At 51.5% G+C, this 14,968-nt stretch overlaps 1 protein-coding gene across 5 annotated transcripts in view; it reads left to right on the forward strand.

Annotated features, from left to right (window-relative positions):
- The window catches only part of MAP4 (microtubule associated protein 4), a 150,469-nt gene that overhangs the window by 82,398 nt on the left and 53,103 nt on the right, over nt 1–14,968 (forward strand). For all 5 annotated transcript variants that reach the window (XM_041408508.1, XM_041408510.1, XM_041408511.1 and 2 more), the window contains exons 5-11: nt 3,239–3,352; nt 7,934–8,044; nt 8,867–8,995; nt 9,638–9,712; nt 10,656–10,799; nt 12,677–13,489; nt 14,426–14,569. In XM_041408508.1, the coding sequence (XP_041264442.1) occupies nt 3,239–3,352; nt 7,934–8,044; nt 8,867–8,995; nt 9,638–9,712; nt 10,656–10,799; nt 12,677–13,489; nt 14,426–14,569 (1,530 nt within the window). The remainder of the gene's footprint in view (nt 1–3,238; nt 3,353–7,933; nt 8,045–8,866; nt 8,996–9,637; nt 9,713–10,655; nt 10,800–12,676; nt 13,490–14,425; nt 14,570–14,968) is intronic.

Genomic DNA, 14,968 nt, shown 5'->3' on the forward strand with positions numbered 1-14,968 from the left:
GGATGGATGGCTCAGGGCAGGGCTGCAGGGATGGATGGCTCAGGGCAGGGCTGCAGGGATGGATGGCTCAGGGCAGGGCTGCAGGGATGGATGGCTCAGGGCAGGGCTGCAGGGATGGATGGCTCAGGGCAGGGCTGCAGGGATGGATGGCTCAGGGCAGGGCTGCAGGGATGGATGGCTCAGGGCAGGGCTGCAGGGATGGATGGCTCAGGGCAGGGCTGCAGGGATGGATGGCTCAGGGCAGGGCTGCAGGGATGGATGGCTCAGGGCAGGGCTGCAGGGATGGATGGCTCAGGGCAGGGCTGCAGGGATGGATGGCTCAGGGCAGGGCTGCAGGGATTGATGGGGTGGATGGATCAGGGCAGGGCGGCAGGGATGGATGGGTGGATCGATGGATGGATGGATCAGGGCAGGGCTGCTCTGGGTCCTGTTCTGGAGACAAGGGGTGGGTGGGAATGTTGTGATCCCTGAAATTCCCCTTTCACTCCCAGTCTGGCTTTCCCACCATGTGTAAATGTAAAAAATCCGTTTTATTTGTGTTTCCCTGCGTGTGTAAGTGTAAAAAATCCATTTTATTTGTGTTTCCTTGGAGCAGCATCTCTCCAGGATCTGTTCTGCCCCTGGGTGGGTGCTGCTCTGGGACACCCAGGTGGGAATGTTGGGACAGGGGCAGGCAGAGCTGGTGTCCTGCTGCCGCCCAGGGTGGCACTGGGGACACAGTGCCAGCACCGCGGTGTCCCTGAGCACGTGGCCCTTCCTCCGTGTGACCCTCAGAGGGACACAACCCCGAGAAGCTCCTGCCTGGCCTGGGATCAGCTGGGAATGGGGACACAAAGGGGACACACGGGGAGTGTCACACACAGGGAGTGTCACACACGGGGAGTGTCACACATGCACAGTGTCACACACAGTGTCACACACGGGGAGTGTCACACACGCACAGTGTCACACACGGGGAGTGTCACACACGGGGAGTGTCACACACGGGGAGTGTCACACACACACAGTGTCACACACAGTGTCACACATGGGGAGTGTCACACACACAGTGTTACACACACAGCAAGTGTCACACACAGTGTCACACATAGGGAGTGTCACACATGCAGTGTCACACACACAGTCACTCACAGTGTCACACACAGACTCACACACAGTGTCACGCACAGTGTCACACATGGGGAGTGTCACACACACAGTGTTACACACACAGCAAGTGTCACATACAGTGTCACACATAGGGAGTGTCACACACGCAGTGTCACACGCATAGTCACTCACACAGTGTCACACACAGTGCTACACACAGCGTCACACACAGTGTCACACACAGTGTCACAGTGTCACACATGGAGTCACGCGCAGTGTCACACACACAGTCACTCACAGTGTCACACACAGACTCACACACAGTGTCACGCACAGTGTCACACATGGGGAGTGTCACACACACAGTGTTACACACACAGCAAGTGTCACATACAGTGTCACACATAGGGAGTGTCACACACGCAGTGTCACACGCATAGTCACTCACACAGTGTCACACACAGTGCTACACACAGCGTCACACACAGTGTCACACACAGTGTCACAGTGTCACACATGGAGTGAATGTCACACAGCCCTGAGCTCACAGGGCCACACCCTGGGGACACGGCAGCACTTGGAGCTCCAGAGCCTGACTGGAAGTAATATTTACATTAATTATATTAGTCATTACACATATGCATTTATATTTATATATATGTATATGTGTGTGTGTGTGTGTCTATGTGTATATATAAATAAAAATATATAGAGAGTAATGTATAATACATAATTTACATATACTTATGATTTTATAAATATTATATAATATAATGTAATGTATAATATAAACCACATGAAACTATATAAACTATGCATGATAAATTATTATAATATGTAGTATAATGTGCATGAAAACATATAAAATATATTATAAAGTTCATATAATGTATATATAATATATTAAATATATATAATGTATATGCTATATAATAGATGCTATATTTATTTATAACATATAGTTATTTATAACATACATAACATAAATTATCTAATATACTATTATAGAATGTATTATAATTTTAATTATTGTTTGAATTATTATTATTTATTGTTTAAATAATCATTAAATATTTATATTCTTAATTTTATTGTTAATTAGAAGTAATATTTAATATTTACCCAAATCAGAGATTTAGACATGTTTCAAACTCCAAGGATTCCCCTCCTTCTCCTCTAAACCCAAACTGAGCAAATTGTTGAACCCACCTCATGATTTGTACCAGTGACCTTTCCTTGTTTTATGATGTAAAACAAACTCCAAACCCCACAAAAGCCATTTTTCATCTTATTCTCTTTCAATAACTTTATTATTATTATTATCATCACCACCATCATCATCATCATTATTCTTATCAGAGCTGAATCTCTGCCCACCTTGCTGTGAGCTCTCAGCCCACCTGACACCTCCAGGTTGTTGGTTTTACAGACCAGGGTTGTGTTTTTAGTGAATTCTTCCCTTCTGGTCCTTCTGTGCCTTAACATTAGGTTGTTTTTAGTAACTGCAGTTTTGCACTGAATTAAGGGTTATATCCAGGGCTATTTTGTGATGAATTTCCTCCTGAGCTCCAGGCTTGCAGGTATTGTCAGCCTAAGTGAAGGTAAAAATATTAAAAACATAAAGAGATATATTGGCACAGAGCAGAGAATGTTGTATGGGGGATGAGAGAAGGAGTCAGTGTAAATATTTGTGTTTCTTTCCAAAAGAAACTGGAACCAGTTTAAAACTGTAATGTTGTCCTCAGAAGAGTTGACAAATTCAGGCCTCCTTAAAACGGAAATAAAGCTAAAAGTCATTAGTCTGGGTATTAATTTTGAGCCTTTCCACTGAGTTTGTCCTGTTTAAAGCCTCAGGACTTAGGGTTTTGTTCCTTTTGTACAACCGGAGGCTTTGGACCAGGACAGCACTTCCATGTGAGTCTGTTCTTGATCTTACATGTGCCTCAGGACTCAGAAATCCCCATTATTCTGTGTCTTGTGTTTGAAGAGCTGGATCAAACCAGTCAAAAATGAATATTTTGGTCTCTGGTTTGGCTGCCAGTCCCTGTTACCTGGGGATGTCACACCCAAATGTCACATGGTGCAACGATCCATTTTAAATATTTCAGTGTTTGGCTTTTGACTGGGTCATTTTCTTCTCCCATGTCAGTATTCCCAGGAGAAATCATGGATGAGAAGATGTCCTACAAAGAGTTCCTGGATCGCAACGACTCCTGGTCAGCAGAGGAGAGGGACCTGTGCTTCAAACCCATGGACATGGCTGGTAGGATGGCTCAGGAGCTGGAGCACCCTGGTTTAGCAGCTGGGGGATCTCATGGAGTGCAGGCTCCATCCCTGAGGGGCTTCTGCGCCCCTCAATCATGGAGTGCAGGCTCCATCCCTGAGGGGCTTCTGCGCCCCTCATGGCATCCCTGAGGGGCTCCTGCTCCCCTCAATCATGGAGTGCAGGCTCCATCCCTGAGGGGCTCCTGCTCCCCTCAATCATGGAGTGCAGGCCCCATCCCTGAGGGGCTCCTGCTCCCCTCAATCATGGAGTGCAGGCTCCATCCCTGAGGGGCTCCTGCTCCCCTCAATCATGGAGTGCAGGCCCCATCCCTGAGGGGCTCCTGCTCCCCTCCTGGCCTTTGGCAGCCCCCAGACTCCCTGGAGGTTGATTTTTGGTTTTGGGCCCAGCCCTGCTCAGGGGATCCCCCCTGGGGATGGGGCATGGGGTGACCCCTCCGTGGTCCTGGCCGGCATGGTGGGTGGGATGTGGCTGGGCTGCAGGGCAGGGCAGCTCCAGGGGGATCAGGACAGGCTGGATCCACAGGCCAAGGCCATGTCCTGCCCTCGGGGCACTGTCACCCCATGGAACCTCCAGGCTGGCACAGGGGCTGGTGACAGCGGCTGGACATGAGCCCAGGTGGGCAGGGATTGTCCCCTGTGCTGGCCCTGCTGAGGGACCCCCTGGGATCCTGGGGGCAGCTCTGGGTCCCTCCAGCAGGAGAGCCCTGGGGGGGCTGGAGCGAAGCCAGGGAATGGAGCTGGGAAGGGAATGGAGCCCCAGGAGGGGCTGAGGGAGCTGGGAAGGGGCTGAGCCTGGAGAAAAGGGGGCTCAGGGGGGACCTTGTGGCTCTGCACAGCTCCTGCCAGGAGGGGACAGCCAGGGGGTCGGGCTGTGCTCCAGGAACAGGGACAGGAGGAGAGGGAACAGCCTCAGGCTGGGCCATGGCAGGCTCAGGGTGGAAATTGGGGAAATTCCTTCACTAAAGAGAGGTGAAGTGTTGGCAGGGGCTGCCCAGGGCACAGTGCAGTCCCCATCCCTGAGGCTCCATCCCTGAGGGGCTCCTGCTCCCCTCAATCATGGAGTGCAGGCTCCATCCCTGAGGGGCTCCTGCTCCCCTCAATCATGGAGTGCAGGCTCCATCCCTGAGGGGCTCCTGCTCCCCTCAATCATGGAGTGCAGGCTCCATCCCTGAGGGGCTCCTGCTCCCCTCAATCATGGAGTGCAGGCTCCATCCCTGAGGGGCTCCTGCTCCCCTCAATCATGGAGTGCAGGCTCCATCCCTGAGGGGCTCCTGCTCCCCTCAATCATGGAGTGCAGGCTCCATCCCTGAGGGGCTCCTGCTCCCCTCAATCATGGAGTGCAGGCTCCATCCCTGAGGGGCTCCTGCTCCCCTCAATCATGGAGTGCAGGCTCCATCCCTGAGGGGCTCCTGCTCCCCTCAATCATGGAGTGCAGGCTCCATCCCTGAGGGGCTCCTGCTCCCCTCAATCATGGAGTGCAGGCTCCATCCCTGAGGGGCTCCTGCTCCCCTCCTGGCCTTTGGCAGCCCCCAGACTCCCTGGAGGTTGATTTTTGGTTTTGGGCCCAGCCCTGCTCAGGGGATCCCCCCTGGGGATGGGGCATGGGGTGACCCCTCCGTGGTCCTGGCCGGCATGGTGGGTGGGATGTGGCTGGGCTGCAGGGCAGGGCAGCTCCAGGGGGATCAGGACAGGCTGGATCCACAGGCCAAGGCCATGTCCTGCCCTCGGGGCACTGTCACCCCATGGAACCTCCAGGCTGGCACAGGGGCTGGTGACAGCGGCTGGACATGAGCCCAGGTGGGCAGGGATTGTCCCCTGTGCTGGCCCTGCTGAGAGACCTCCTGGGATCCTGGGGGCAGCTCTGGGTCCCTCCAGCAGGAGAGCCCTGGGGGGGCTGGAGCGAAGCCAGGGAATGGAGCTGGGAAGGGAATGGAGCCCCAGGAGGGGCTGAGGGAGCTGGGAAGGGGCTGAGCCTGGAGAAAAGGGGGCTCAGGGGGGCCCTTGTGGCTCTGCACAGCTCCTGACAGGAGGGGACAGCCGGGGGGTCGGGCTGTGCTCCAGGGAACAGGGACAGGAGGAGCGGGAACTGCCTCAGGCTGGGCCAGGGCAGCTCAGGGTGGAAACTGGGGAAATTCCTTCGCTAAAGAGAGGTGAAGTGTTGGCAGGGGCTGCCCAGGGCAATAGTGCAGTCCCCATCCCTGGAAGTGTTCAAAGCCCAAGCAGACACAGCATTTTGTGATGTGTTTTGGGGGTATTTGGTCAAAAGTTGCAGTTGATTGTCTTGGAACTCTTTTCCAACCCTAATAATTCTGGGCTTCTGTGCCCAGAGCAGGTTTTGGGGCACTCCCACAGCTGAGCTGCTGTGAGCACTGTGGGTTTCAGTGCAGCCCTCCCCAGATGTGTCCCCCTGACCTGCAGTGTCCCCAGGCAGTGCCTGTCCCTGTGTCACGTCCTGCCCTGCAGCTGGGGCTGTCCCACACCTCTGCAGCTGCTGGCACTGCTGAACACGAGCTGCACCTTGTGCAACCCAGCCCTGCACACAGATGCGCTTTCACCCAGCAGCTTCCCCTCAATATTCTCCTTTTTTCCCCTCATTCTTTGAAATTAAATTGCTTGCTGGCTCCAGGAGCACCCGAGAAATGTGGGTCCTGCCCAGATTATCCCAGACAATCAACCTGGAAAGATACAGGATGGAGCTTCTTTTTTTTAATATATTTTTGAGTACTGTAGGCCTGCTTGGGGCATGATTTCTTACTGACTGTGAAGAACTGATGTATTTTTACATGGACAAGAAATGATGCATGGAAGAATTGGAATAGCCACAGGTTTCTTGGGTTTTCCCTCCTGTTGCTGTGTGGGTGCAGGAATGGGACATTGGTGTCATTCTGCTCAAGAGCCAGATGTCAAATTTGTTCATTAGGAACAATTTACATACCTGGCCCATCACCCAGTGTTCTTTTGGCCTGAACAATATGAATATTTTAGTTTTTTTGTTGCATGACATTTCTTTATGTTTCGTGTCCTTGGAGTGTCTTGCACACCTGTACAGGCACCACATAAATTTCAGGATCAAAGTGTCCCCTGTGTTGCTCTTCCAATTGGATATAAATGAGATTCTGCTTAGAGCTCCCATAATGGAGCAGAGATCAGACTCAGAGAAATCATTTGGTTTATTCAATATTTGTGTGCCCACTCTTTGGAAAATGGGAGGACAATTTCCCTCCCAAGGAGAGGATTCTCTGGCCAGTGGTGTAAAGGATCTCCTGACCAGCATCCCTGTAATTCCCTGTTCCTTGGGGAGAAAGAGGAGAAATTTCAGCTCTCCCACTCCCTTTTCCCTCTGGAGCTGAGGTGGGTTGGCCCAGAGATCTGAGCTGCCCATTTTTTCCACATCATCCAACTGCTGGGCAAAGAGGGAACATCAGCAGGATCTCTTCTAGTTTTAAATTGGTTTCAGTCATGCTCTTTTTTTTTTTTCCCTTGCTTTTTGGGGTTGGTTTTTTAATTGGAAAGAAGGCAGTTGTTCAGACCTGGCAATACTGTTGTAAACAGCTCGAAATCAAAATATTCTGCACGTTGCTCCGAGGCAAGATGTTGTCTTGGCATGTCAAATAATCTGACAGGTTTATAAAGGAATTCACTCAGCTCACCTGATCTTGACATCCCAGCAAACTGTGGGCATGGGAACAGCTCAGGCTGGGCTCTCAGCCCTGCAGGGAGCACTTCTGGCATGAAAATGAGCCACAGCCCTCAAACAAATCCCCCTGAGCTGGGTTTAACTGGAGGAAATCCGAATGTCTGGAAATAGGGTGTTCCCCTGGAGAGGAGAAGGCTCCAGGGAGAGCTCAGAGCCCTGCCAGGGCCTGAAGGGGCTCCAGGAGAGCTGGAGAGGGACTGGGGACAGGGATGGAGGGACAGGACACAGGGAATGGCTCCCACTGCCAGAGGGCAGGGGTGACAGGGATCTTAAAGCTCATCCAGTGCCACCCCTGCCGTGGCAAGGACCCCTTCCACTATCCCAGGCTGCTCCAAGCCCTGCCCAGCCTGGCCTGGACACTTCCAGGGACAGGACAGTCTGCCTGGGACACTGGGGGATGCTTCAATTTCCCAGTAACTTGCTTAAAATACCAGTCCATCACCCCGGGTCACACTGGGATGCAGTTCCTGGCTTGGAGAGCTGAGATCCCACACCTTTCCCTGCTCTGGGCTGAGCTGAGCTGAGCCCAGCCCTTGTTCCTGATTCAGATTCATGGGCTGTGTCCCATCAGGGCAGAGGCAGATGGTTCCTTCTGGAGAGGAAGGCACAGTTTCTCCAGGAACAGTCATCATCCACTTGTCCCAAAAATCAGCCTGAGCAGCTGGGTGCTATCCCAGGCTGCGAATTCTGCTTGGGAAGGGGGTTGCTCCTGGAGAACAATCCCAAAAGCAGCTTTTCCTTGGAAGTGCACAGTTGGGACCTGCTGCATCTCAATCCTCTTGTTCCAATGGTGGTCCCTGTCCCCTGAGTGGTGACCCTGTCACCCTGAGTGGTGACCCTGCCTGCTTGTGTCTCTGCCAGACCCCTTCAGCCTGCACAGAGGGGACAACCTGCCGGAGCTGTCCTTCCCCACGGACATGAAGAACGCGCCGCTGTTCCCAGGCCATGCCGATGCTGCCAGGGACATCCTCGGTGAGCTCCCCTGGACAGCCCTCCCAGCTGCCAGCTGGGCTCTTTGCTCTCTTGTCCTTCTTGTACTGAAAATTCAGGTTGATGTTGGAGCCCAGGGGGGTTGGTTGAAGGTTCATGTTCATGTACTGAAAATGAAGGTTGGTGCTGGAGCCCATTTCTACCTTTCTTAGTAGAAAGGTAGAGATAAAATACATTCTAAGAGTTAAGTGGACAAAACAGTTTTAAAAGACCTTGAACCTCTGTGTCTTGTGACTTTTGGTGCCTTCTCTTTGTACACTAAGTCTGAGATGTAGATGGTGTGCTGAGCTTCTGATAAGAGAAAAATAAACAACAACCCGAAGACCGAAAATACCAAAAGTCCCATCCATCTCTCAAACCTGGCACAGAACTTTTTAGGGGTCTGCCCATCAGGGGATCCACGAGGGAGGTTTCCACAGTGGTAGATTCACAAGCTTGTTTTTCCCTGCTCTTGTTTCAATGGCTAAAACCCAGATACTCAGGAGCTGTTGCTGCAAAGTGCTCTTCAGGATTTCAGCTCTTGGATTATTATATCAATATTGGATTATTAAGGGATTACCAGCTGGAAGTCATGGGAGCAGAAGCAGAAAGCCAAAGGAAATAATTTGCCTGTGTTTACTCTCTTACACCTTGTCAGAAAGTTCTGTTAAATACAGAATTTATGGTTTGTGAAGCAGAACTAACATTTGGTGCAGATTTATGTGAACTGCTGCTGAGCAGAACAGTCCAAGTGTGGTAGAACTTGAAATTTAGGAGAAGAGTCATTAGGGCTGGTGATGAACAAAAGTTTTGTTACTTCCTTAGCTCCACATGGATCCATGATGGCACCTGAACAACCTTTCCTGGGGTCCCTGTATTCCCCTGCAGAGGCTCTGGACCCGTCAGCCTTCATCGGCCTTGAGTCAGGCACAGAATTCCTGACAGGAAAAGCAGGTGAGAAGCAAATGTTTTCTCTGACTGGCTGGGCTTGGGGGGTTTGCAGCTGGGAAATCCCAATTTACGAGTCCTAAAGAATCTTGGTGGGGAGTTGATACATAAAATGAGTCAAGATTGGGAAGTTTCCTCTTGGCATGGACAGCTGTTGGTTCAGGGGAACGTTCTGGTGTGAGGCCCTGGCACAGCCAGAGAAGCTGTGGGTGCCCCTGGATCCCTGGCAGTGCCCAAGGCCAGGTTGGATGGGGCTTGGAGCAGCCTGGGATAGTGGAAGTTGTTCCTGCCCATGAGATGAGCTTTAAGGTCCCTTCCAGCCCAAGCCATGCAGGGATTCTACCTTAGAAGGTCAAAGGATGGTTGAGGCTGGAACTTCCCCAATCTCCCTACTTAGGCAGGGCTACCCAGAGCCACTTGCCCAGAAGAACTGAGGAAAGAAGCTCCTCTTCAGTGCTGGGTGTAGCTCTTGTCTGATGAGAGCTCTCACTCCCAATAATCCTGGAAGAACAGAGGTTCTGCTGCCTCTCGTAGAGGGAATTGAAATTCTCTGAGGATGAACCCCAAACCCAGCAGGCTCAAACCTTCCCCTGGGAAAGTCAAAGCCCTGTGGGGTCAGGGCTGGACTCAGTGTGTTTGTTTCCACAGTCCCTGAAGAATACTGGATGGGAGCTCAGCAGGACATGAAGGGACCAGATACCTCTTTCTTTGTTGAGCCACCAGGTAAAAAACCAGTTCTGAGCTGATCTGCAGGAAGTGTTGGCAGAGCAGCAGAACCAGCTCCTGTCCTTGTCTGCCTCCTCAAGGGACACCAGGCTGTGACAGAGCCACGTGGGAGCTGGCCAGGGACAGCACTGCTTCTGCTGCTCACATCAGTTTAGAATGGAAATGCATCTTTGAGGAGTGGGAATGGCTTTAAACTGAAAGAGAGTGGAGTTGGATGGGATATTGGGAAGGAATTGTTCCCTGGGAGGGTGGTGAGGCCCTGGAATAGAATTCCCAGAGCAGCTGTGGCTGCCCCTGGATCCCTGGCAGTGCCCAAGGCCAGGCTGGACAAGGCTTGGAGCAGCCTGGGGCAGGGGAGGTGTCCCTGCCATGGCAGGGGTGGCATTGGGTGATCCTTAAGGTCCCTTCCCACCCAAACCTTTCTGGGATTTTACAATTACCTTTAAATTCTAGTCATATATAAATCTTTGAAGCTCCACTGGCTCCAGCCCAAACCATTCTGGGATTTTACAAATTTAAATTACCTTTAAATTCTGGTCACAGATAAGTCTTTGAAGCTCCACTGGAGCATTATCCCATTGGGAATTTGTGTGCATTGCAAAGCTTGACCCATAACGGGATCTTTATTTCTGTGAAGAAGCTGAGAACAGTTTCACCCTGCTCAGGGGTAGGAAGGGTTTCTGGAGCTGGAGGTGGGATTGGGAAGGTTTGGAGCACAACCCTCCCCAGCTTTGCCACTTCTCCTGGGATTCAAGAGTTTTCCTGGGTGCCGCACAAATTATTTTCCTGAGAGTGAGCAATCAAAGCCAATCCTCTCTGAGCTCAGGGAGATTCCCTCCCCGGGGTGGCTGAAGGAGCACCTGGGGGTGTCCCCCCCATCCCAGCAGCTCCATGACCCGAGGCCTTTCCAGGAGCTGATTCCAGCTGCTTGTGTTCCCAGTGCCCCCCGCAGCCACAGAAGCCATAAGGACGAGCCTGCCCGAGAGCCCCACGGCAGCAGCAGCCCCTGGGAACGTTCCTGCTGCAGCCCCAGCACTGCCAGGAGAGGCTGCAGCCACCAAGGGACCAAAGGCTGCAGCTCCAGGTGAGTTCCTGCAGCCTGGGGTGGGAGAACGTGGAATTGCCTCACCTGGGGGAAACGCAGCCAGGTGGGAGCAGATCTGCTGTGCCTGCAGGTGTGGGAGAAGCAGCAAACCTTCTCAGTTGTGTATCAGTCCAGGAGCTGATTCCATGGCTCTTTGCTGTCTCCAGATTTTAGCTCCAGGAAAATCCTAAGGCTGAGGTTACAGCAGAGTGAGGGAATGGTTTAGGGGGAAAAGCCCTCTGAGGTCACCAGGTCCAACCCTTCCCCAGCACTGCCAAGGCCACCACTGACCCACGGCCCCAGGTGCCAGATCTATTCACAAGGACCTTTAACCTGTCCTTTTAAAACATTCTCTTTAAAAAAAGCCCCATTTTTAATGTATTTATACACAGACTCGTGCCAGTTGTTGTCCAGTTTCCTAATACTTCATCCCACTCATTTCCATAATTCTCCAGGGAACATCCATACTGCTTTTAATATCTGTCTATTTACAGTCTTATTCATGTGTAAAATCACAGTCTTTTGGAGAAGATCATGATATCACTGAAAAAACCCACAACAAAGTCAAACCCAAATGAGGCTGGTGCATGATGGATCCTTTTGGTTTGGTTCACTAAAATATTAGTTTTATCTAAATGGATCCTTAAGTACCATTTTAAAAGGGACTTTTTCAATTTTTCTATTTCTTTCCAAGTTCAGTTTAAGTATCTAATTTAGATTTCATACATTTTCCACTGGTTGGGGAGGATATTTTTAGATGTGACTCCAAAAATAAGTAGAAATGTTGTTTTTTGGTCATCAGCAATAGAGAGATGTTCAGGGCACTGAGCTGCAGGACACAGAGGGTGAGCAGAGCTTGGGGCTGTCAAGATGAGGAGCTGCAGAAGAGAGATCCAGTGCTTCTGGCACTGATCATTTGGAAAAGCTTGCCTCTGGACAGCTGAAACATTAAACAAAAGCTGACTGAAAAACCTCCTTGAAGGGGATTTTAGGCAAATAGGAGCTTAAATGCAGAGGTTTGATTTTGCTGTGAAGTGACAAATGTTGGTTTGGAGCTACCAGCTCAGTGTTAGGAGATACCGTGTGAAAAATGAACAAGGCCAGTTTGAAGGAATAGAGGGAATCTGGGATTCGTGGGAGGATTTTGTGTCAGGAGTGCCAGAGCTGCTGCTCGAGCACCAACCAAACCCCACCACCAGCACAAACCATGTTTAGAATGAAGTGTGTGGCTCTGGAGTGTGTCAGGACTTTTCCTGCTCTTGGGAGACCCGCTGGGCTCACACAGCTGATTCCACATTTTCTGTGTCCTGCAGTACAGGGAAAACCAGCTTTCCTAGGGAAGCTGTGGCTGCCCCATCCCTGGAAGTGTCCCAGGCCAGGATGGAACAACCTGGCATGGTGGGAGGTGTCCCTGCCAGGAGAAGGGATGGGACTGGAACTGGGACATCTTGAAGGTGCCTTGCAGCTCCAGCCATGCTGGGGCTCTGCTGGCTGTGGTTCCTGGCTGGGCTCTGCTGGAATGTGCTCCTGGCTGAGGATCCAGCAGCTCTGGCCCCCAGCCAGCTGGGTGGCATCAGGCAGCTTTGGCACAGAAGCAATCCATGCCAGCTGCTGCGGGCTGGGAGCAGATGGGAGCCCCACTGCAGCCAGGGGTGCACACAGGGCACGGGGGGGCTGCAGCAGGAGAAGCTCTGCATGCATCCAGGAGAGGATAAGGACTGGAACAACCGGGTGAGCTGCTGGCAGGGGGAGGAGGTGGTGCTGAAAGCCAGGAGGAGACACAGGGAGCGAGCCCTGGGTGTTCCAAAACCACAGAGCAGCAGGTCAGGAGTTCCCATGGGCTTTTCCCTGACCTGTGGTGCCTGTGCTCCTGGCAGGTGCAGCCTCCGTTCCCGCCGCCGACGCCGCGTCCCTTCCCGCAGAGAAAGCTGGAGACACCAAACCTCCCCAGAGTCCTGCAGCAGCCAGCCCTTTCCAGGATGGAGGCTTTTCTCCTGCACCTGAAGCCAACCCTGCCAAAGGTGTCAATGACACATCCACCCCAGGGACAGAGCTCGGCTTCGCCCCGGCAGCAGATGCTGGATCCCGCCATGGGGTGGAGTTGGGGTTTTCTCCAGCAGCAGGTGTGGAGTCCCACCAAGCCATGGATCTGGGATTTGGCCCAGCAGCAGGTATGGAGGCCCACCAAGCCATGGATTTTGGATTTTCCCCAGCAGCAGGTGTGGAGTCCCAGCAGAACATGGATTTGGGGTTTGCTCCAGCAGCAGGTGTGGAATCTCACCAGAACATGGATTTGGGATTTGCTCCAGCAGCAGATGTGGAATCTCACCAGAACATGGATTTGGGATTTGCTCCAGCAGCAGGTGTGGAGTCCCACCAGACCATGGATTTGGGGTTTGCCCCGGCAGCAGATGCGGAACCTCACCATACCTTGGATTTGGGATTTGCTCCAGCAGCAGATAACAAAGCTCAGCACGTTATGGGCTCTGAGTTTTCTTCAGCAGCAGAAGTCAACCATCACCATGGCCTGGATTCTGGCTTTGCTCCTGCAGCTCCAGCCAAGCCTGTCCCTGCTGTGGACGGTGGGAACGTGGAGGCTCAGCCTGGCCCTGCAGCTGCCCCCAGCCTTGCTGTGCCTGGGGAGCTGCTGACATCTGAGGCTGCCCTTCAGCAGGACAAGTGTCCTGCAGGTGAGTGTGCCCAAATCCCAGAATCCCAGTCACAGATAGTCCAGGTTGGAAAAGGCCCCTGAGGCCACAGAGCCCAGTGTTGATTGGCTTTGGGTGAAGTAGCTTGAGGAGAGCTCAGCTCTGCTCTCAGGAGACACAGAAAATGCATCACGGGGATTCTTCACTCACAGAACATAAACCTAGAGGTTTTTAATGATTTTAAAATTTTCATTGGGTGTTCTTAGCAGTGCTGAGTGGTCTGAGGACAGCCATGGAGAGGTGCTGGCTCATCCCTGCTGGTGCTTGTCTCTGTGTCACCACCACCCTCAGCTCTCCATGAAATCTCCCAGATCGTGTAGGACACAGAGCTGACAAACAGAGGTTGTTGAAAACAATTTCTGAAGAGACTAAAAGGCTTAGTTGATAATTTTGGGACCTTTCCTTGGGATGACTGTAGGTGTTGAATGCTGGGAATGGTGTGTTTGGTTTTCCATGTGCAGATTTGCTGTGCTCTGTGGATTTCTCCAGGGACACCATCCCTCTGGAGAGAAAACTGCTCTCCAAAATTGTCTTTATTTTATATTTATGTTACTAAAATGCAGCAAATAGTCCTGGGCAGAGAGGCAGCATATGTGGATTGGTTGTGGACGGGGTTGGAGTGAGATATTTTGTCTTACCTTCTAATACTCTTTAGTTTAATGATGAGGATACATTTCAAGAGAGAAGTTCTAACAACAAAAAAAAAACCTCAGTAAAATGTAGAGACTGAGAGGCCCAGGTGAATGAATGAAAGAGGAAGTGCAAGACAATGCAGGAAGGTAGAAGGTTTTGAAAAGTGAGGAAACCCTTCAGTTCCTTGCAGAAAATGAAAAATTAGGCGAGGGAGTGACTTTTATCTAATTTAATCTGATCTATATTTAAAACCAGGAATTTTTGTTCTTTACATTCCTTTTGCAGAAGCAGCAGCAAAGGTGGAGGCGGAATCCAAAGCCCCAGAAGTTTGTGTGGATCACTCAGAGGAGATGAAGGACAGGAAACCTCCCCCGAGCCCCCGGGAGGAGGAAATTCCCGGGAAAACCAAGCAGCCCCCGGAGGCAGCAGGTGGGAAATGCAGCCAGGGCAGAGCTCTGCCCCAGCCAGGGCCAGGCTCCAAACTGCAGTCCCAGCAGCTTTTCAGTGCCTGCTGACACGGGGCACATTCACAGAACTTGTCCTTTTCTTCCCCCTGAACAGTTGTTGTACCACTGCCTGTCATCGTTTCCCTTTCTATTTAAAATTGAAATAAAATTAATTACAGAGAGAACTGCTCTCCCTTGTAATTATGCCTTACAAATGAAAACTGGCTGTAATTATGCAGAGTGAGGAATGTTGTGGTGGCTGTGTGGATGTATTGTAAGGTATGGATGAATACAAGATGATCAGCATTAGCCAGGGACTCCAGGCTGATCATGGAGTTCATTCTGGATTTGAATTCCCAGTGGGAAGCTGGGATAGTCTGAA

This window comes from Onychostruthus taczanowskii, unplaced genomic scaffold (genome assembly GCF_017590055.1).
Source record: "Onychostruthus taczanowskii isolate IOZ18803 unplaced genomic scaffold, ASM1759005v1 scaffold3, whole genome shotgun sequence".
Lineage (NCBI taxonomy): Eukaryota > Metazoa > Chordata > Aves > Passeriformes > Passeridae > Onychostruthus > Onychostruthus taczanowskii.